This window comes from Camelus ferus, chromosome 10 (genome assembly GCF_009834535.1).
Source record: "Camelus ferus isolate YT-003-E chromosome 10, BCGSAC_Cfer_1.0, whole genome shotgun sequence".
Lineage (NCBI taxonomy): Eukaryota > Metazoa > Chordata > Mammalia > Artiodactyla > Camelidae > Camelus > Camelus ferus.
In genome coordinates, this window is record NC_045705.1 from 55,791,580 (window position 1) to 55,813,193 (window position 21,614).

General features: G+C 38.8%; 2 protein-coding genes across 2 annotated transcripts; both read right to left on the reverse strand.

Annotated features, from left to right (window-relative positions):
- Positions 1 to 893: 893 nt before the first annotated feature.
- Positions 894 to 1,833, reverse strand: LOC106731188 (olfactory receptor 51B6-like). The gene is given in 2 exon segments (XM_014568347.2): positions 894 to 1,275; positions 1,277 to 1,833. Coding segments are annotated over 2 exon segments (936 nt in total). The 5' UTR covers positions 1,831 to 1,833.
- Positions 1,834 to 7,642: 5,809 nt separating this feature from the next.
- LOC102504321 (olfactory receptor 51B6) lies at positions 7,643 to 8,711 on the reverse strand. Its single transcript, XM_014568346.2, has one exon. The coding sequence runs from the start codon at positions 8,709 to 8,711 to the stop codon at positions 7,776 to 7,778; it is 936 nt and encodes a 311-aa protein (XP_014423832.2). The 3' UTR covers positions 7,643 to 7,775.
- Between the last annotated feature and the right edge of the window lie 12,903 nt (positions 8,712 to 21,614).

The following is a 21,614-nucleotide window of genomic DNA, read 5'->3' on the forward strand; positions in this document are numbered from 1 at the left end:
TCTTTCCCAGCTAATTACACACATACTTTACCCTTTATGGCATGAGGAATACATGCCAAGCTCCATTCGTGTCCAGTTCCAACCTGAATTAATTTCCTCTCCAGGCTCTGATTATACATAACTTCTAATAAACTATTTCTCATCAAGATTCATAATAAAACTTCTTCCTCTGGACCAAGAATTGACTTACTTCTTTATTTTAATTAACTGTACTGTGTAAAAGCTGAGCATTCGTATTTTAGATATACACTGTGCTCAATGGTCATCATTAGAAATTAGCTCAAATAGACGCTGCTTCACTGATGACAATATTCCAGAAAAGGCAACCAACTTTGCACAAGGAACAAAAGAAGTGAAAGTCATTGGTTGTGGGAACATCCAGTCCTTAAGGAAAAGACAACTGTAGATGGAATCTGCTGTAAATTTTTTGGACCATGCCACAGGACATCAGAGCTGCTGTTAGTAGGATAAGAGTATTTGAGTACAAAATGAGTATCAGTTGAGCACATGCTAAGCACCTTGCACTGTGTTTAAGTTTTTACACAGCTTACTATACTTCACCCTCATAAAAAAGGGAGCAGCAGAAGAAAGAGTTGTGTCTGAAAGATATTTTTTTGACAGCTGTCCATCTATTTTAATATATTTCTTAGAAACTTGTGCCAGTCAAATTATCCTTATGTTTATAATCTCTTAGTCCTTTCCCAGATAGGAAAGTGTAAATGTCACGTTTTTTTTTTAAATTTAAAAAAATTTTTAATTTTTTTGGGGGGTAGGTAATAAGGTTTTTTAAAATTTATTTTTATTTTAATGGGGGTACTGGGGATTGAACTCAGGACCTGGTGCATGCTAAGAACACATTCTACTACTGAGCTCTACCCTCTCCCCTGTAAATGTCATGTTTTTGATGATGGCAGAGAGAATAACTGGAGTATGCTACTGCGAATCTGCTTAGTTTTAATGCTGTAGATGACAGGATTCATAAAAGGGGGGGGAAACAAATAGATGTAGCTCATTGTGATGTGTACCAGATGAGGGGCTTTCTTCCCAAATCTGTGGATGAATGTCAAACCAACCACAGTCACATAGAAGACCAAGATGTAGCAGATGAGGGAGACACAAGTGTTGAGGGCTTTGGCCCTCTCCTCTCCAAAAGCAACGCTCACGACAGTCTTGAGAGTCATAATATAGGAGCAAAAGATTGTCAGACAGTCCAGTAGGGCCATAGAAAATATCACCACAATAGGATACAGACGATTGAAGGTGATGTCAGCACAGGAGTTTTATAACATCCTGATGGAGGCAGAATGCATGAGAGAGGACATGAGATCTGCAACAGGAAAACCAATAGAGAGGCAATATTGGGGGCAAGATGAGAACAAATCCCCTCATAAAAATGCCCGCCCCAATCTTTATCACTTGAGTGTTGGTAAGAATGGAAGTGCATCTCAGAGGGTTGCGCATGGCAATGAACCGATCATAGGCCGTGGCAAGCAAAATTCCAGACTCTGTGATGGAGAGACTATGGATGAAGTAGGCTTGAAGAAAGCAGGCTCCATGGCTCATTTCTCTGTGACTCATCCACACCATGCACAGCACAGTAGGCATGGTAATCTGGGTCATCCCAAGGCCTGCAGCTGCCAGCATGGCTAAGAAATAGTACCTAGGCTCCTGAAGGCTATGGTCATTTCTGAAGAGAAATATGAGAATGCTGTTGCCAAGAAGGATGGAGATGTAGACTACAGATAATGGGATGGAGATCCAGTGGTAGGCCTTTTCCAGGCCCACAAATCCAGTCAGCAGGAAGGGTGAGACACTCGTGTTGAGTCCCATGATGGGCACTATAATAGGATAAGGCTTCTCTTAAGGAAACCCTATGTATAGGTCTGTAGGTCTTCAAAAATTTTCCTTTAGTGACTTCTTTTTTTCTGAGTGTAGAGCTTCCCTGAACTGCAGTGACACCAAAGAAATAAAGCATCCATTCTTGGGAGAGTCTCAGAGATGGAAAGAAGTAACAATAATAGGAACAACAACTATAAATTTAGTACCTAGTAAATCTGCCAGGCAACATACTAGGCATGGAGGATACAGTCATGAGTGTGCACAACAGAGTGGGTTCTTGTTCTTGTGAACCTTAAAGCTTTAAATAGCTTCAAGGAATAAAAGAGAAATAACACTGATATAAAATAAAATTATGATAGAAGACTTACAGTATTCTACAGGAGCATATAAATAACTTATTTTAATAAATCTGGCAAGGTTTGGGAACAGTCAAGGAAGGCTTCCTCAGGGTAATATCTGATAGATGTGTGGGAATCAATCGTGTAAAGAAAGGGAAATATTTGTTTTTTTCAGAATTTTCTCAGAAGAGAAATTTCTAAGGCAAGAATGAATTGAAAAAATAATGGATATTCAATACAGTTATAAAAATGCAGGTGAGAGCAACAAATGATTAGACTGCCGAGGTTTGATTTGTTTGAAAAGTCATACAAGAGGGCTAATGTGATAGCTTGTTACCACAGGTAAGGCTCTAAAATCGTTAACCATCTGCTCTTTGTAAATACATTTATCAGTGTTGGGATAAACTAGGACATGAGAAATGCCAATATATCATCATAGACATTAAGGAGAATTTTCTAGAGTGAGTTTATAACATATATGTATAACTCCTCTAAGACCTCTAGACTTTGACTTTTAGAAAACTCCTTAGTTGAGGTCCCAGCTCCTCCAATTTTTAACCATGTAATTTTGGGCAAATCCTTTGGACTCTCTCAGCTTACAATCCTCAGCTGGAAATAAATGAGACTAGCCAACTTCGTCTTGTCCTGTGAGGAGTAAATGCAATATCATTTCAGAGTTGGTCACTGGTAAGACACTGTGCATTTGTAGGGGGTTGGGTTACATTTATTGTAAAGGGCCATTCTGATTCTGTCTGGCAGAGGCAGGTGGGAAGCCATCACACTCAGATATGTTGACTCATTCTGATTTATTCAAAATATTTAGTGGAGAAGAGGTTTAGGATAGTGGGGTTTTAAGAAGGCTTGGGGTGATAGTGACTGAAGCAAATAGCTAGGATTAGTGAAAGGTTACTGGTGTCTGTTGTGGGGTGGGGAGAAATGAGAAGAGGGGGGACACTTTGGTGAGCACAGACCAGACCATCTTGAGGCTTGGGCTGCCTATGAGGTTGGGGGCGGGGGCAAACTTGACCTTGGTAGAATTCAGAAGAGAATCAAAAGTATAAAACAGAAACAGAAACAAAACAAAGCAAAATAACAACAGCAAGAAACAATATTTTGGCAGGGATGGGTCTCCCTGAGTTGCCTATTTGCACACGTCTAGTCAGTGTTGTTTCCTATGCCAGGCTGAGGCAGGGGGAAACAGAGAGGGAAGACAGAGATAGAGAGAATAATTGCTTCTTATTACACAACAAACATGGTCTACATGTGTTGCATATGCCCCCTTACTTTTAACAGAATGCCCACAGAAGTCTTATTTTCCCCATTTTTAAATAACTGATCCGGAAAATGATTAAAAGCACTTCAAAAGGTCAAAATGCAAGGAAACAGTGGAGTTGTTCTTTTTCTGTACGACATTAGACAAGAGGAATTCCAGAAATTTATAATCTGTTCAGTAGTATCTGTGAGAAAATCAGCTTTTTTACCCTCCTCAATTCATTGTGCTAAGCTTTGGGTTTACAAAGGAACAGATAGTAAAACATTATCCCTGGAGTCAAAGGATTTCATTTATAGTGGAGTAACATATATAAATGTAAAGTGAGAAAATATTCTACTAGATAAAGAAAAGATAATAAGTGTAATAAATACAAAGTGAAATTTGAGTTAAGAGGAAGAAGCATCTGAATCTTCTGGGGAGACTTTCACATAGGATGTGCTCTAAGAGGTGAATCTGGAAGGCAAAAGGAGATTCCATGATAAATGCAGAGAACAAGGGAGAAGAGGGTGATTCATATTCTAGGCTTAGGAAAGAGCATGTTTGAAGGCAGAAAAAAAATGTAAGAAAGGCTAAATGTATTGGAAAGCAACAGGATATATGTTATTGGGTAATTGGGAAAACTAGATGAGATTCAGTAGTTGTGGTCTTGGTGACAGGAAATTGAGAGGTGCCTTCTCTTTCCTACAGCCTGTTTTATGAACAGTGTTAATCATTATTTGCTCAATAAAAAAAAAAGTCTTAATATGTCATCTTTCTGTGTTCACACTCAAGGACTAAGCATCTCTGCTTGGTTCAATCAAGTAATGAGCATACTTTGTGGAGCTGGGTGGCGATAATGTGTGTGTGTGTGTGTCTGTGTATGTGTGTGGGTGTGGGTGGGTGTATCAAGAGGCTAGGGATTGGAGGAACAGTTAATTGGTGATTATAGTCATGTACTCAATGACATAGTTTGAAACAAAGTCCCATAATTCTAAGACTGTTGACTTATAACCTTGAAAACTATATCCATCAGCTCAAAGGAGGGTCCTTCTCTGGGAAGCCCTTGATCTTATATTGATGAAAAACTATTTCTCCAAACTAAACATTCTGTTCCAGAAACTTGCAGTCTTCAGGAGAGACTCTGAGCCTCTCTTCCTCTAAAATTCTTCTCAAGGAGAAACACCAGCCAGACATTTATGTGACAAACTTTACAACATTTGCCTTTCCTTGGGCTCTTTTTCCCACTTGTTTTCAATCTTCATTCCCCCAATCCTTGTTTGCCTTTTAATTTTTCTTCTTATCTTCTGCATTTCTGACCTCAACTCTGCTCTCTGACTAGGTAATCTATAACTAACAGTGCTATCTATCCTGATGGATAGTATCCAGTAGACCTCACTTAATCACCGAATTCTCATTAGAAGTTTCAGTACATAATGTTTGTTCTTTTCCAAATCCATGGATTGATTATTTGACCTACAGTTACACTAAATTCTTGACCTTCTTACTAGTGACTGTTGGCTCTGAATGGTCTTCTATCCAAAGCATCCAGCAGAGTTTTCACTTAGGTAGTGTCCCTTGCTGGTAAAAATGGTGACCACCTTCCCCTCCCCCCTCCAACCCAACACCAGGTCCACTCCCTCTCTGTGTGGGTTTTGAGATGCTCAAAATCTGCAGTGCCTATACTTCAACATGGAAGACAATGAACAAAGAAATTCTCCTCTGCCTTTGGTTTTCAGGATTTGTACATTTATTTCCTGATGGATCCTGGGCTCACCTCTGGAAATACATAGAAATTTAAAGCATGTTTAATGTCAAATCCCCTCAAAGTATGTCTTTGCCCTAATCTGAGAATGGTCTACTTGACAATGTTTTCTTTCTGTTCTATACTGTTGGTCATCATAGTGCCTCCTCTCCATAGCCTGATTTAGGCTCTTGGGGAGTAAATTCCTGGTGGAACATGCAGGAGCAAAGAGGAAGCTGGTTCAAACAGCTGAAGAGAGAAAGAAAGGGAACAACAGCTAATCCATCCCAGAGTCCTGAACCACACCAGAGATATCTGCCGCTATTCCCACAGATGTTCTGCCTTTCTCTTCCCCATCCACCTAGTAGGGAAGGGAAGGCAGATTTTAAGCATTTTCCTGTTGCAAAAAAATATGAAGAAGAGATTACTCAGAAGACAATTTTTAGGGGAAGCTTTGGGGATATGTTCCTATATCCCATTACCTCTTGACTGACATACTGCCACCTTCCTCTGTAAGTTCCAATAAACCAACTCTCTACACCTCAACCTACCCTGCCATGCCCTGTTATTTACACTTAGCCCTCCAGGACAAGACACACTGGAGCCACTTACTGACCTGTTCATCAGTCCTTTGCTCATCGGTTCCATAGGTGTGACTCTAGCCTGAGCCTGGCCAAGGTCTTACTTTCAAGATCACCTCTTTAAATCATACCCAGAAGCCAAGCTTCAAGAAGCATTTGTTTCAGAAGGTCCTCGCCAAGGCCCTTTTCTGCCTCCTCCCTCCTTCTTTCTTCTCATAGCCTTGGGGATTGGAAGCTTTGGTACAGTGGTCCCCCACGTTCTCACCCTATGTTCTGGTTTGGGCAATAGTCTTGTCACCAGAAAGATGACTAATTTTAAGTATCACATAGAAGCAAGAAAGAAAAGGCTAGTAGGATGGCCTTTTTGAGAACTCTCAGAAATTTACCTCTACATTAAGGTATGTGTGACTACAAGTATCCGAGCAGGACATTAAATTGATCTATCAAGAAACTCTACACCCAATCTCTTTTGACTTTACTCTTGAGATGCCACTGCAACCCCAGAGCTTTGCTCTGTTTCATAGGAAAAACTGAACTTCCCAGTCATTTATGAGCTCTTTCTCTAATGTCTCTATCGTCTCTCTGCAAGATAAGGAAGGACAGAAAGAGAGAGGAGAGAAATTTTAGGGGTTGCAATCAAATGTACCCATTTGAAGACTTTAGAAAACATATTGTTATTCTAATACCATTTATATTAGTCTACTGTGGCAAGCCCTAGGATTACTGGCCTAAAGATAAAAATCAAGAAAATTTTCCTTTGATTTAGCTTAGATCTCCCTTAATTCAGTCCCAAGAGCATGAGCAAGGAATGGACTCCTACTGAAAGACTGGTGACCTTATATTTTTGAAGGTATTAAATGAGAATACAATGGAAGATGTCCAACTACTTGAAGGTATTACAGGGCGTAGTAACAAGACACTCAGAAGTTACACATATTTAGAGATAGAAAACCAAGAGACACACACACAGATATGAGTCACTTTAAGTTTCATTCATTTTAATCAAAACTATATTTTACTAAAGATGATGCATGTGGTAGTTTCTATAATACAGTAGGGAACAGACCTATGTTATCATTATTCCCCTGAAATACACAGTCTAGAAGCTATGAAAGAAAAAATATAAATGTCATACTTAATTACAGACATACAGCTGAGTTGAGTAGAAGTTAATTAATTAATTAATTATCAAACAAATAGTCCCTTGAGCTGATCTGATAAAGATCATTTATTAGCCTGAAAGTTGCTAAAGATCTTGTTTCAAGTTTGTTTTCTCCATATTAGGACTAACTCATCAAGACAATGATCATCTGGATGAAGAATTATATTTCTATTTAGTAGTAGTTGTAGTAAAAATAACAGCATAGATATAATTATATCTGTTATATTACTTACATATAAATAATATTATTTAATAAATGTTTATCAAAATTTTAACTGAACAGATTTAGATATACTTAAATGTACTTTCTCTAGAGTTGTCATATTGAACTGAGAACAAGGTAAGGCTCATTGCTTTACTTAGTGCAGTTTTCTAGAAACAGCAATTATTTCCATATAAGCAAAAAATAAAAACAAAAACAAAACTGGATACAAGTCTGAAGTCAAGAGTGTGCTATTTTTAGGTATATCAAAGCCAATACATGCAGAACATAGTGAAAAAACAATGAGCTTTGACTTAAATACTGGTGACCCTTACCATAAATCCAAGAATCATATAATAGGCACCAGAGGCTCACCAAACAGGGTGATTACCTGGGAAAACAGCAAACACTTGGACACGAGATTAGTGTTGTATATATATTATGTAATATACAACTCAGCTACAAATGGGCAGAGTGAGATGATGTTCTATTATTGTATTATTTTAATTTCTTTTTATTTTGGGGGGAGGAGGAGATGATGTTCTAAATAGCACAAATGTTGGCTTCCATTAACATGGCTTTCCCTAGTTGCTCCCACCAACAGAGCTGTCAGCTTGTCCAGGTTCCCTGAATTATTCTTCAGAGAGCAGTGAGTCAAAGTTATGCTCTAGAATGAGGCAGAGAAAAGAAGCGAATTATACCACTCTGGATCTGCTTGGTTTTAATGCTATAGATGACAGGGTTCATGAAAGGGGGAAAAAGGAAGTAGACATAGCTCATCGTGATGTGGACCACATGAGGAGCATGTCTTCCAAACCTATGGATGAATGTCAGACCAACCACAGTGACATAGAAAACCAGGATGCAGCAGATGTGGGAGACACATGTGTTGAGGGCTTTGGCCCTTTCTCCAGAAGTGATGCTCATGACAGTCTTGAGGATCAAAGTGTAGGAGAAAAATATGATGAGGAAGTCCAACAAGACCATTGCAAATACAACCACAACTGGATAGAGACGATTGAAAGTAATGTTAGCACAGGCTAACTTGATGACATCCTGGTGTAGACAGAAAGCATGGGAGAGTACCCGGGATCGACAATAGGGAAACCAGGGAAGGCAAAGAATTATTGGCATAATTGACAGACCGGCCCTTGTCAATACCCCCATCCCAATCTTTATTACCTTGGTGTTGGTAAGAATTGAAGAATATCTCAAGGGGTTGCAGATGGCAATAAAATGGTCATAGGCCATGGAAAGCAAAATACCAGATTCTGCTATAGAAAGAGTATGAATAAAGTAGGCCTGAAAGAAGCAGGCCCCATGGCCAATCTCCCTGTGATTCAACCACAGGACCCCCAGAACTGTGGGCATCGTGGTCAATGTCACTCCAAGGTCAGTGGCTGCCAACATAGCTAAGAAATAGTACATGGGCTCATGGAGGTTATAATTATTCCTGATGAGAAAGAGAAGGGTGCCATTACCAAGAAGTATGGAGATGTAAACCACCAATAATGGGATGGAGATCCAGTGATGTGCCTTCTCCATGCCTGGGAAACCAGTCAGCAGAAATGGGGAAGCAGTGGTGTTGAGCCACATTGCAGGCCTTGCAGAGAGGAAAATATTCCCTTCAGGTCATGCAATAGGGTCTCTAGTCCTGTAGAAGTTGCTTCTGAGTGTGCTACCTGTTCATAAGATGTTTATCAGTCTTGACTTCCAGTGACAGCAAAGATGGTAATTTAGTCATTCCCTGGAGATTTCTAGGCACGGGAGAATACAGTGTATACAGAAAAACTCAATGTATTATTCCGAGTTGATTATATATAAGGCTTTGAACAATATATACTAGGGACACAACAATATATGCAGAATAGACCCGGTTGATGTTCTTAGAAATTATATAACCAAAAAAAAAAAAAAAGACAAAATCAACAAAGAAAGCACTATATTTGAATAGCACCCTATTAACACAGGCAACTTACAGGGTGTTTTTCATGGTGCTCCTTATCTTGACTGCTGATATCGAGGGCAGATGTAAAGGTTTCCCAGCAAGTATGAAACCTAAAAGATCAATGGAAAATTGATTCTAAGCTGTGTTGGAAGAGCAAGTATGAACAGCCTACGGCAAACAAGGAAACAGTTAATAAATAAATAAGCAAATAAATAAAATAAAATAGACAGTTGATTTGAGGGAATAACTAATATTAACTCAGTATGCCTGGGAGGAAAATTCAGTTGATAAACCTCTGGAGACTTTGGGAAGCTACAAAAAATGGTAAGAGTTCATTATAGGTGTTCATCTCCAAAACACATACACCTGGAAATCCATGTTGCCTAGCATCTGAATACCTTAGCTACTGATGTGCTGAGTCTCAAAGAATTCAAAATTTCATAATATGGATTCGAAACTTATCCTTAAAAGGTAGATTTTATGATTAACATTTGAGAGCACTAGTTTTCAACAGTACAACACAAACTACTGTTGGCATATCACCTATTTGGAGATATAAGGATAGAAATTGGTTATTTAGGAAAGTTCAAGGAGAATATTTTTTGAAAGCTGCAGAGTCTGATGAGATTTAACAAAAGTGAGAAGTCTCTGTGACATTCAAACGTTAAGGTATCATCTAGTGCCGGCAGCCAATCTCTAGGAGTATAAAAATTGTGCCTTGGTGGCATCAGCCGAAGAGAAATGGGGCCACTTTCTATTACGGTTTGTATGGACTATCCATCTCACATGCTTTGAAAAGAATATCTTGGTGTGAATTTAATGCATGACTCCTAGGACCCTTTTCCACTACAAGAAAAAAAAAATGTCTGCAAGATTACTGGGCCTTCATCTTCAGAAGAATTTTGTTCAAATGCCAGCTCTGCTACTTAGTAACAACAATGATACTGGGGAAGTCACTTAACCGTGGGCTTTGGTTTTATTATATTTAAATGGTACTAGTATTTGCCTTGGCCAGTCATGCTCTTCACACAGGGTGTGAGAATAGAATGGCGTTTCCAACAGGAAAGTGTTTTGCAAGGGTTAAATTATTCTTCACTTTCCAAGTTTTGTTACTATTACTGAGAAGAGACTCCTTTCTCTCTGTCTGGTGGGTATACACCAGTGTTATTCATTCACCCTGAGATGTGTCAAGTGTTCTTAAGAAGCCTGGAGAACAGGTATCAGATGATGGGGTTTTGAGGAGGCTGGATTTGATTGTCACTGGAAGTATTAAACTAGAGGTCATCTGAGCAGCGGATAAAAGATAATGTGTCTGAGTGAAAAGGAAAAAGAGATGAGGAGCATTGTGAGTGAGGGTGGGCATTTCTGATGGTAAATAAGTACAACATCAAGCCAGGAGCACTAGGACCAGAGTAGGTTGAGGGAAAAGCGACTCTGTCTTCAGTCGGGCAAGAAGAGGAGGAAAAACCTGACTTCTACCAGTAAGTGAAAGGCTCAGAAAATACTCATGCAATGTTAGAGAAGCAGGAGTGGGGGAGGGAAGCAGACAGGGAAGACAGAGTTGAAAAGGAAATATAAGGAACAAATAATTGCTTGAGTTTCCATTATGTGTCAGGACACTAGGACATTACACATGCCTCAGTCTTTAGTAGAATCCTTACAATAGCCTTTTCCTTCCATTCTATAGAGTTATACTGTATACGTCTAAGGTGATACACTAAGCAAATGACAGAGTCCTTTGTATGCACTGTAGGTTAGAAAGACTCCAGGAATGGGCGAAATCTCTGTAGCATTTAGGAGTACAACCAAGCCTGTTGCTTTTCTTTCTGGTTTCATACTGAAAAACTGAGCGTTTGTACTTGATTTGCTCAGAGCTGTTTTCTGTGGTACATGAGATTATCTGTGGGTTCTGCAGGGGTTAAAAATCATAGACCTTTGTCTCATCCCTGCAGCCACCCAACATTTCCCAAGGCTCTGACTTAAAGGGGACTTGGGTTTTCATTAATCAGAAGCTAATTCTCAAGGTCTCAAACCGTGTCACATAAACTGTGGACCCCATGCAGACCCCAGAGATTCAGCTCACACTTTTACGCTTCATGTGTTTCCTCACCTTCTCCTGGGCTCCTTGTCTTCACTTTTCTTGATAATTCCTTTTCTATCTCAATTACTTAATCCATTTCTCCATTTTTAAAAAAATCTCCTAACTTTTGTCCCTTGTCATTCCTTTCTAAATAGTTTAAATACGCAATCCATTCTTCTGTTTATTCTACCTGTAGGATTTCCCATGGTTGTATTTTTAATAATGGTAATATCCTTAACACAATGCCTAGCACATAAATTTGTGTTCTTTTAAAGTCACTAAATGATCAATTTCCCTGCACATGCAAATTGATTCTCTGACCACCTTACATTCCTGATTTTAAGCAGATTCTCAATTCATCAAAGCATATAGATTGATTGACATGCCCTACAAGCGGTTAATTGATTCAATACATAGCTGTGTCCTCAGGACCTGGAAATTCCTTCAGGGTTGTTATAAGGGATATGGAAAGAAAAGTCCTACCCTATTTTCAATTTAGGTGGTATTGAATGACGATTGCACACTGGGTACTTTTCCAGGTGCTGAAGATACACAACTATGTCCATCACTGTCCTTGATTTAAAGGCACATACAGCCTAGGCTCCATCCAAGATTCACTGATTTGGCTTATCAGTCTTGGCTGACAGTCAAATAGTGACTTCTCACCACAAAGTGTTTGAATCTCTGATGATTACAGAGCTACCCCTCCTCACACTTTTGGAAGAGATTCTATCTTCTGAGCTTACCTGGACTTCTGGAGGAAAAAAAAAGTCACACAGGAAATCACAGGGTTAGAAAGGAGGCCAAAGAGGTTGAAAGTTTAGACATGAAGAGAGCAAGTAGGACTGTATCATTTACCCCTGAGTCTACACCTGCTATCTGGTTTGCTCCCATAACTCTTCTTCGCCTCATGTGTTCCAGATCTATCTTTGGCCTTATTTTATACATTTGAGGAAGTAATCCTTAAAGATGCCAGGTTTTAGAGATGTCTGAGAGTCTTAAGGACCCAAGCCCACTCTCCACGTACTCTTGATATATAATACCATCACTTTTTTTTTTTTGCTGAGAAACCAGATCCTTTTGCTGCCCTCTCTACCCTTGTGCCTGCAGTGAGACCTCAGTGAGAAGATTCATCAGATACTCTAACTGACCTGAATTTTGGTTCTTTCCCATTCTTCACTGCCATAGTCATGAATCTGGAATTCTTAGCCTTATCAAGGATTTAGTCAAAACACCGTTCTTTTCATCATCTTCACAAAAGCCTGGCTGGTGGGAACATTTATTTTAGAAGCTCCTCTCCAGGTTTTATTCCTCATTTTGGTCACTCATTGTCACTTCCTTTCTGTCCTCTCTCTCTCTCCTCTTTTGTGTGTCTCTTCTTCTAAGTCTTCTTCATCCTTATTTGCACCCTCAGCTTTAGAGATCTGGGGCTTTGAACAGCAGTCCCCAAGGTCTCTGTCCCAGCTTTTACTTAAGCCCTGCTGCTAGGAGAGTGATTAGTTATTTATATCTATTATCACATGGAAAAAATAAAGTGGACTAGTTAAGGATCTGGAATGAAACAAAATCCTTAAGGGAGCTGCTTGGGAGAACTCCCATACCCTGTCTATAAAGTGAGGAATGTATGTGAATTAGAGGAGAGCAGGGTATTGGTTCTGGTGAAGTAAAAGAGATCCCCCCACCCCATTCTCTTTCCCCTAAGCTAGTCTGGCTTCAGGCAATGGGAGCTCGGGGCCCTGTCTCATGGGAAGGAGCTCCCCTTTCCAGTCCCTAATTTCCCCTTATCTCTCTGTCTGTATCCTCCATACCCATCTTCTCTATAAGGAGACAGAGTAGGGCGAGAATCATTTTCAGTCAGGTCATCAGTAAGACATGGAGGACAGGAATCCCAATGCCCATTGTCTGGAAGCCAGAGGTCTTACTGTCTTCCCGTAGAAAAGCAGCAACACAGTAGACCATTAATGACTTAGACCATTAACGCAGGAACTTGAGCATTTTGTTTACACTATGATTGAGGCTCTTGCTGTGCCACTTTGGACAAGTGATTTAACGTCATTGTTCTTGTGTTCCTCATCCATAAAATACATGCAATGATAATTACCACTGCATAAAGTTTTTGTGAGGTTTAAATACTAATTACTAAGAATAGTACTCAATATGTAATAAGGACTCAATTGATGTCAGCCATTATTACCTCAGTCATAATTAATCACACTTATTTTAATTATTTGTATTTTGGACCATCTTTCCCTACTGAAGAATGAACTGTTTGAGAAACAGACTTCACCTTTCACAATTTAATGACACATAGAATCAATGTCATCTTTTCTAATTTCTGCTCCTGGAGGTAGATGATGTCACAGGCAATTTAACAATGTGTCCCTGATTCATGGAGAGGAACTTTCATTTCCAGATTAAAACTACTAACTCACGAACACCATTCTATTTACTAAAAAAACTTTTAAAAAATCTACATTAGATTTTAGTCATAGATCTATAGAGGATATAGAAATAAACACACAGATGTATTCCTTTTTCAATTAAGCAATTAATGAGACTCAATTAATTTAATTACCCATTGTTTTTTATGTATTTAATTATTGAGACTGTGAGGAAGAAAACAGAATTGAGAAAATGTATTGTAGATAAACCTAAACCGGCAATTGGGAAAAGCTTCAATGAACAAATTTTTTAAATAAAAAGATTATTAAAGTTAATTTACATAAAGAAATATGAATGAATTATAAAGGTCTAGCTCAATGAATGTCATTTTTTAAAAATTGAAGTACAGTTGATTTACAACATTACAGTAGCTTCAAGTGTACAACATGGTGATTCAATATTTTTATAGATTATACTCCACTTAAATTTATTATAAGATATTGGCTCCATTCCCTGTGTTGTACATTATATCCCTGTATCTTACCTATTTTATGCCTAGTAGTTCATACCTCTTAATCTCTTTCCCCTATTTTGTCCCTCCTCCTTTCCCTCTCCCCACTGGTAACCACTATTTTGTTCTCTGTATTTATGAGTCTGTATTTATGAGCCTGTCTTTGCTTTATTATGTTCATTTGTTTGTTTTATTTTTTAGATTTCACATATACATGAAAACATACAGTATTTGTCTTTTTCTGTCTGACTTATGTCACTAAGCATAATAACCCTCCAGGTCCATCTATATCATTGCAAATGGCAAAATTTTGTTCTTTTTTATGGCCTGAATAATATTCCATTGTGTGTGTGTGTGTATATATATATATATACACACACACATATACCACATCTTCTTTATCCATTCCTCCGTAGATGGACACTTAAGTTGCTTTTATATCTTGGCTATTATAAATAATGCTGCTATGAACATTGGAGTGCATATTTTTTTTCAATTAATGTTTTCATTTTCTTAGGATATATAACCATGAGTGGAACTGCTGGATCACAGGGCAGTTCTATTTTTAATTTTTTGAGGAAACTCCAGATTGTTTTCAATAGTAGTTACACCAATTTAAATTCCCACCAACAGTGTACTAGGATTTCCTTTACTCTCCACACTCTGGCAAACATTTATTTGTTTGGAGCAGAAGCCCTGAGGGAGTTGGCTTTCCAGAGTGTGACAGCAGTCTTCCCCTTGGCCTGGGCTGTGGCCAGGCAGCCTTGGGTGCAGCTTATCCTGGTTTCACTTTTCCCCACTGTGTATACCTTGCTTAGAGGCTGCACAGGAGCCAGAGGGGCTGATACCACACTACTCATCTGGCTTCGCTCCCTCCCAAGTTTGTGCAGGCATGCCAGCTTTGGCAACGGTGGCAACGGTGGTCTCTGCCCTGGAGCTAGTTTTGCTCCCTCTCTAGGGGCATTGGCTGCCTCTTCTCTGGTTAGAGGCAGGGCTGGGGTCCAAGCTGGCTCCATTCCCTCCAAGTGTGGGCACTCTTGTTGGCAACAGCAGTCTCTGCCTTAGTTGGGGCGTAGCCCGGGAGCAAGGGGTTAGCACAGGCAGGGGTCATGCTGGGGCAGTTCTGGCAAGTAGGTCAGAGCCCCAGGCAGTTTTTAATCTATGACTGGGAGTAAACAAATCTGTAAATGTGCTCTTAAAGAGTGGAGTCTTGGTTCTTACAGCCATCTCGTAAGTCCCACTGGTTTTCAAACCAGCTAAGGGGGCTCATCTTCCCAGTGCCAAACCCGAAAGGTGGGACGCCTAATATGTGCTCAAGCCTCTTGCTCCCTAGACAGGATCCCCCAGCCTGTGATATTATTCTCCTCTTCTCTGTCCCCTGCTAAGGTTGTGGGTCCCAACCAGGTTGCTTCTCCTCCTCTCCTACTAGACTCTTGTGTAGATCTTTCTTTCTAGTCTTGTTTGTGGAAGAGCCATCCTGCTAATCCCCAGGTTGATTTCAGTGAGAGTAGTTCTATATGCAGTTGTATTTTTGATGTGCTTGTGAAGGGAGGCAAGCCCAGCGTCCTCCTACTTCACCATCTTGATCTCCCTCCTCCAGTGATAACATCATGCATAACTACAAAAAAAAAAAAAAAAAAGCAAAACCAGCAAGCTGACATTGGTAGAATCCACAGAGATTATCTACATTTTAATAGTTTTACATGCTCTCATTTGTGTGTATATGGGTATAGTTTTATGGAATTTTACCACATGTGTAGATTCACATAAATACCATTGCAGTCAAGATGCAAAACTGATCCATCCCCACAAGGCTAAACTCATGCAACTCCTTCATAGACATGCCTACCTTTCTTCCTTTCCACCCTCCCCTCATCCGTAACCTCTGGCATCTACTATCAACCTATCAACAAGTAGTTGCCGTAACCTCTGGCAACTACTGTTTTCCATATCAAAAAATCTAGACATTTTTCCAAAGAAGACATACAAATGGCCAACTGGTGTCTGAAAAGATGCTTAACATCTCTAGTCATCAGGGAAATATAAGCCAAAACTACAGTGAGGTATCACCTCACACTTGTTAGGATGTCTATTATGAAAAAAGACAAAAGAAAACAAACTTTGGTAGGGATATGAAGAAAAGAGAACTTTAGTGAACTTTTGGTGGGAATGTGAATTGGTGCAACCATTATGGAAAAGACTATGGAGGTTTCTGAAAAATTAAAAAGTAGGACTACCATATGATCCAACAATCCAACTTCTGGGTATACACCTGAAGGAAATAAAATCATTATCTCAAAGAGATCTCTGTACACTCACTCTCATTGCAGCATCATACTCCATAGCCAGGACATGATAAACAACAACCTTCATCAATGGTTGAAGCAATTAAAATAATATACATCACATTTTTATTTACCATATATTACACATATATATTTATATATACATATACACACACCCTACATACAATTCAGCCATAAAAAAGAAGGAAATCTTGCCCCTTGCAGCAACATAGATGAAACTTGAGGACATTATGTTAAGTGAAATAAGTCAAATAGAGAAAAACAAATATTGCATGATTTCATTTACATGTGCAATTTTAAAAAGCCAAACCCATAGAAATAGAGTAGAACAGTGGTTGCCAGGGGCTCGAAGTTGGGAGAAATGGGTGGATGTTTCTCGGAGGGCACAAGCTTGCAGGTGTAAGATAAGTAAGTCCTAGGGATCCAATGTACAGCATGGTGACTACAGTCAACAATACTTCATTATGTACTTGAAAGTTGCTAAAAGAGTAGTTTTTAAAGGTTCTCAACACACACACACAAATACTAATGATGTGACATGAAGGAGGTGTTAACTAGCCTTATTGTGGTAATCATTTCACAATATATACATGCGTATATCAAATCGGCACAGTGTTCACCATAAACTTAACATATGTCAAGTATATCTCAAAAATGGGAAAAGTTAAAACCTATAAACCTAAAGACAACTAAAGATAATCAATTGGGTATGTTTATGTGAGTCTATTTCTGGTTTCTCTCTTCTGTTTCATCAGTCTGTGCGCCTGCCTGTCCACCAATACCACACAGTCTTGATAACTACAGCTATATAATAAACCTTAACTTTGAACAGAGTTATTCTTCTCATTTTATTATTTTTCAAAACTATTTTAACCATTTAAATCCTTTGTCTTCCCATATAAATTTTAGAATAAGCCTCTCTGTATCTTTGAAAATATTTGTTGGGAGTTTAGCAAAAATTACATTAAACCTACAGCTCAGTTTGAAAAAAAATTGACATCTTTCTATACTAAGTCTTCTGATTCACAAACATAGTATGTCTCTCCACTTACTCAGGTTATCTTTGGTATTGCTCTTCATTATGTTATAATTTTTAGCATCTACTCCTGCTCATTTTTTTATTAAGCTTACGCCTAACTATGCATTCAGTATTAGAGAGGTTGTATACCTTAGCTTGTTCTGTTTACTTTGCTAGGGCATTGATTTGCTAGGGCTGCCATAACAAAGTGCCACTGACTGCACGGCTGTAACAACAGAAATTTATTTTCTCGTGGTTCTGGAAGCTGAAAATTCAGGTTCAAGGTGGCAACAGTGTTGGTTTCTTTTGAAGCCTCCCTCTTTGTCTTGTAGATGGCCGTCTTCTTCCAATGTTTTCACATTTTTTTTTTTCTGTGTATACTAGTGTCTTTCCATGTGCTCAGATTTTCTCTTCTTATAAGGACACTGGTCAGGTTCGATTACAACTGACTCTAACAGCCTCATTTTAACTTAATCACCTCCTTAAAGGTGATAATCTCCAAATACAGTTACATTCTAAGGTACTGAAGGATAGGACTTTAATATATGATTTTTTTTTTAGGGGTCGGCACAATTCAATCCATAACAGCTAGTAACCGATTGATGGTTCCAGCAGGAATCATCTGGGCCTCTGACTTGCATTAACCATTACTTTAGTCCTAACAAAGCTTGACTGGAAATGAAATTTTCTTCAAGAACGGGAAATTTGTTATTCTGGTAACATATATTTATTTTCCCTTAAAACTGGTAAAAGGCAGGATGGTTTCTATAAGAGTTGAGGGGAAAATCACAAATACTACCCCTAGGTCTAGAGTGATGGGATACTCTTGGCTGAAACACTGTGCTATAATTACGTTCACTGCATTTCTAAGAAAAGAGAAAAATTCTGGCAAGATAAACAATAAAGGAATGGCGAGAACTGTAGATTTTTGGGTTCATGTGGGTTCTAGGAGAAGCTGCCTGGCTTTTACCATATTGACTTTAATCCATCTAACTTTCCAATCTCAAGCTAGCTCTGAGATAAATCAGCAGAAAATATAATTAATATTCAAAAGACCAGCCAGGAAGATGCTTAAGTTTCCTCCAGGAAACAACCTGGAAAAACTGAATTTTCAAGTAGATGTGGAGGGATACATGGCCTCCCACAGGTGATACCAGAGTCTGCTGGGGCCAAAAAGACAAGCTTTCTGACTTCTCACACATAAAGCCACCACCTGAGGCTCTGTTAGCATCACACCTTATTTGGAGAAAATGCTCTAAGACCTTGGGGAGGTCAATTTAGTATTCCATCTCCTTCACAGGAGTGGCTAAGATAGAGAAGATGTTTCTTAAGATCCCAACTGGCTGGAAAAGGAAGAACTCTAGGGAGATGCTTTCTTTATTAATAACCTCACTGACTGGGTCTCTTAGCAGTCTTTGAGAAGCAGTCAAAACCTTACTCCTCATTCTTAACAACAAGCTATGATGCATGTGAGTGGGGAAACACCCAGGAGATGCAAAATGAGGGTATCAGGAGACTCCTCTCTAAGCTGACTGGAGAGATGACAAGGGGCAGAAGGGAAGGGTATCTATAGCTCACAATTCTCAATGAGGGCACAGATCTCAGACTGAAGTTGGTAGCACTTGGGAAGAATTTTGGTCATGAGTATCTAGGACCTGCCCTGCCTTGTGGTATAAATATGGTTGACCTTCCTATATGTCTCCTATCCTTTCTAGGAGGTAAATACAGAGGCACCTCTTATTCTACCAGACTTTTAAAATGATACAGAGAAGGGTTGTGGGTGTGAATGGCATTAGGTTACCTAAATTTTGGCATACTCAACTAGAGAGTCTTCCTGTTCTATCCTCAACCTTAGGAACCTCTTTCCTTCCCTATAGTCTTTCCTCAGCTTTTGTCTCTTCCCTCAAGGTTCTTCTTTTCAGAAACCTAGAGAAGCTCCCATTAAAGGCATGAAAATTTCCTACAGCATGAAGTACAATATAGATCTGCATGCATTTCTTGGGAATAGAGAAGAGGAAACTGATTTGAAGGCAAATAGAATTGATCCCTCCACTAGTTCACTACTTGTGCTACATATTCTTTTACAAGAGGGGATTGTTACCAAATTGCAGTAAGAGATTCGGCTAAAGAATATCATTGCTGAAGGGCCAGAGAAATAAAGGGAATGAAGCTGTACTAAGAACACACAAGAGGAGCAGTGATGTGGGATTATCTTTGCATCTAGTGACTGAAGAATAAACATCTCTTATTATAGTCTCAATAAATTCTGGTTTGTCTCACTCCTGGGAACAGAGTAGGGAGAACGACAAGTGATTTTATCGATTTTCCATCCCTTAGGGTCAAGCCAAAAGGGTTGAATTATTGTCTTATGCCCAGTTGTCTGGCACCTCTTCACTGCTGGGAACCAGCTAGATCTCACTGGTACAGGTACAAGGTAAGATGGTTTTCTCTGAGAGCATCTCAAGAGTGGTGACTTACACTGACAAAATAACTTCAAAAAAGCCTGTCTGAATAAGAATATATTTTTTTAATTTGAGAGGAAAAAACAGAACAGCTTGAAGAAACTGTTTCAGTATGTGACAGGCCAAAAAGCAGGACATGCATTTGCTCTAATTCAGTCATTTACTGATGACTCTTGACTTTTTCACAAGTAAATATACACCTCCCTCACACTAACCCTTTTGAGTAAAAGACTTTTCCATTCTCCCATTTATTCAAGCTAGAAATCTAGACTCAGTCTCATTTCAGTTTTTCCTCATTCCCATTTTTAACATATCAGCAAGTACTGATACTACCTGAAAAATGCATCCTTATCTGTGGTTAAGTTTCTTTTCTTTTTTTTTTTTTTTCATTTCCACTGCTGCTGTTCTCATTAGTCACCATCACTCCTCATCTGGATTATTTCAATAGATTTCTAACTCCTTTCTTTTCTTTTATCTTTCTTGATTATCCATTCTTTACATCATAGTCCAAGTGATAATTTAAAATGCAAATCAGAATATGTCACCATCCCCTCCTCCACTGAGTTTTTAGAACTCTTCAGTGTTTTTTCCATCACATTTGTAGTAAAAACAAAATTCCTATTGTTGTCCTTAAGATCATTTGATAACTGACTGGCTGCTTGAGTTTCTGATGTTACCTGTTATCCCTCTTCTATTTGCTCACCAAGCTCCAGGCATACTAATTTTCCCCTCTCAGTAGGACAGTCTTCCTCTAGATCATCATATGGCCAGCTCTTCCTTGTTATTATTGAGGTATCAGCTCAGAGTAACCTCCTCAGAAATGCACACTCAGGTCACCCAAGATACTACACTAACCTAGATGCAGTTCTGTCCCCATCAATGTATTAAATAGTGCTACTTTATTTTAAAATTGCACTTCTATGGATCTAAATTTTTCTTATTTATATTTAACCTAATTTATTATTTATGAGACCAGAGACTTTGTCTTATTATCATTTAATTCCAGTGCTTAAAATATCATGCCTATCACATATTGGGTGTTCAAAAAGTATTGGGTGAATTAATGTATATATGTATAATATATATAAGTATATGTACACACACATGCATGTATGTACATATGTACATGGGTGTATGTGTATATATACACATATGTATGTATGATTGATGCATATATGATATATGTATCACATATTAGGTACTTTGCTAGGTGTTAATCAAGGCAAGTAAAACAAGAAACCCATAGTCTAGTGGCAGAAGAGATGTAAAAACCTCTAACATTAATTGACACCTCTAAGCAGCAATAAAGCCCTCGTTTAATATTGGGTAAGACAAATTCAAAAGCCTACGACTGGATGTAAAAAGAAGATCAAGAAGATGCTTTTTAAAATACAAATGGAGAATTTGAAAGGAGAGAAATCAGGTTCTGGGGAGTTATTTTAGTGGGCCAACAGAATAATAATGGGGAAAGAGAAAGAAGCTATGTGGAAATAAGAGAAGATGAAATTTTCAAATGAAAGGAGAAATTCTATCATGAGCCATGTCCTTGGCCGACCTAACTGTTTATTCCAGCCTGAGGGTCTATGATCATCTGAATTCCAGTTCGTTTAGGGCCATGGTAGTAAGCAGTGAGCATTTCTGTAGTGTCCAGGTGAGACTAGTAAACCCTTAAGGTAAACCCTTTAGTTTTCCAACACTAATCCACGGAATGGGAGGAAAATGTCTCTTCTTATCTGTTTGCCTTTCAGCAACAGTGGTCATGGCTCAGGTCCTCTTCTAACACTTTTTTCTC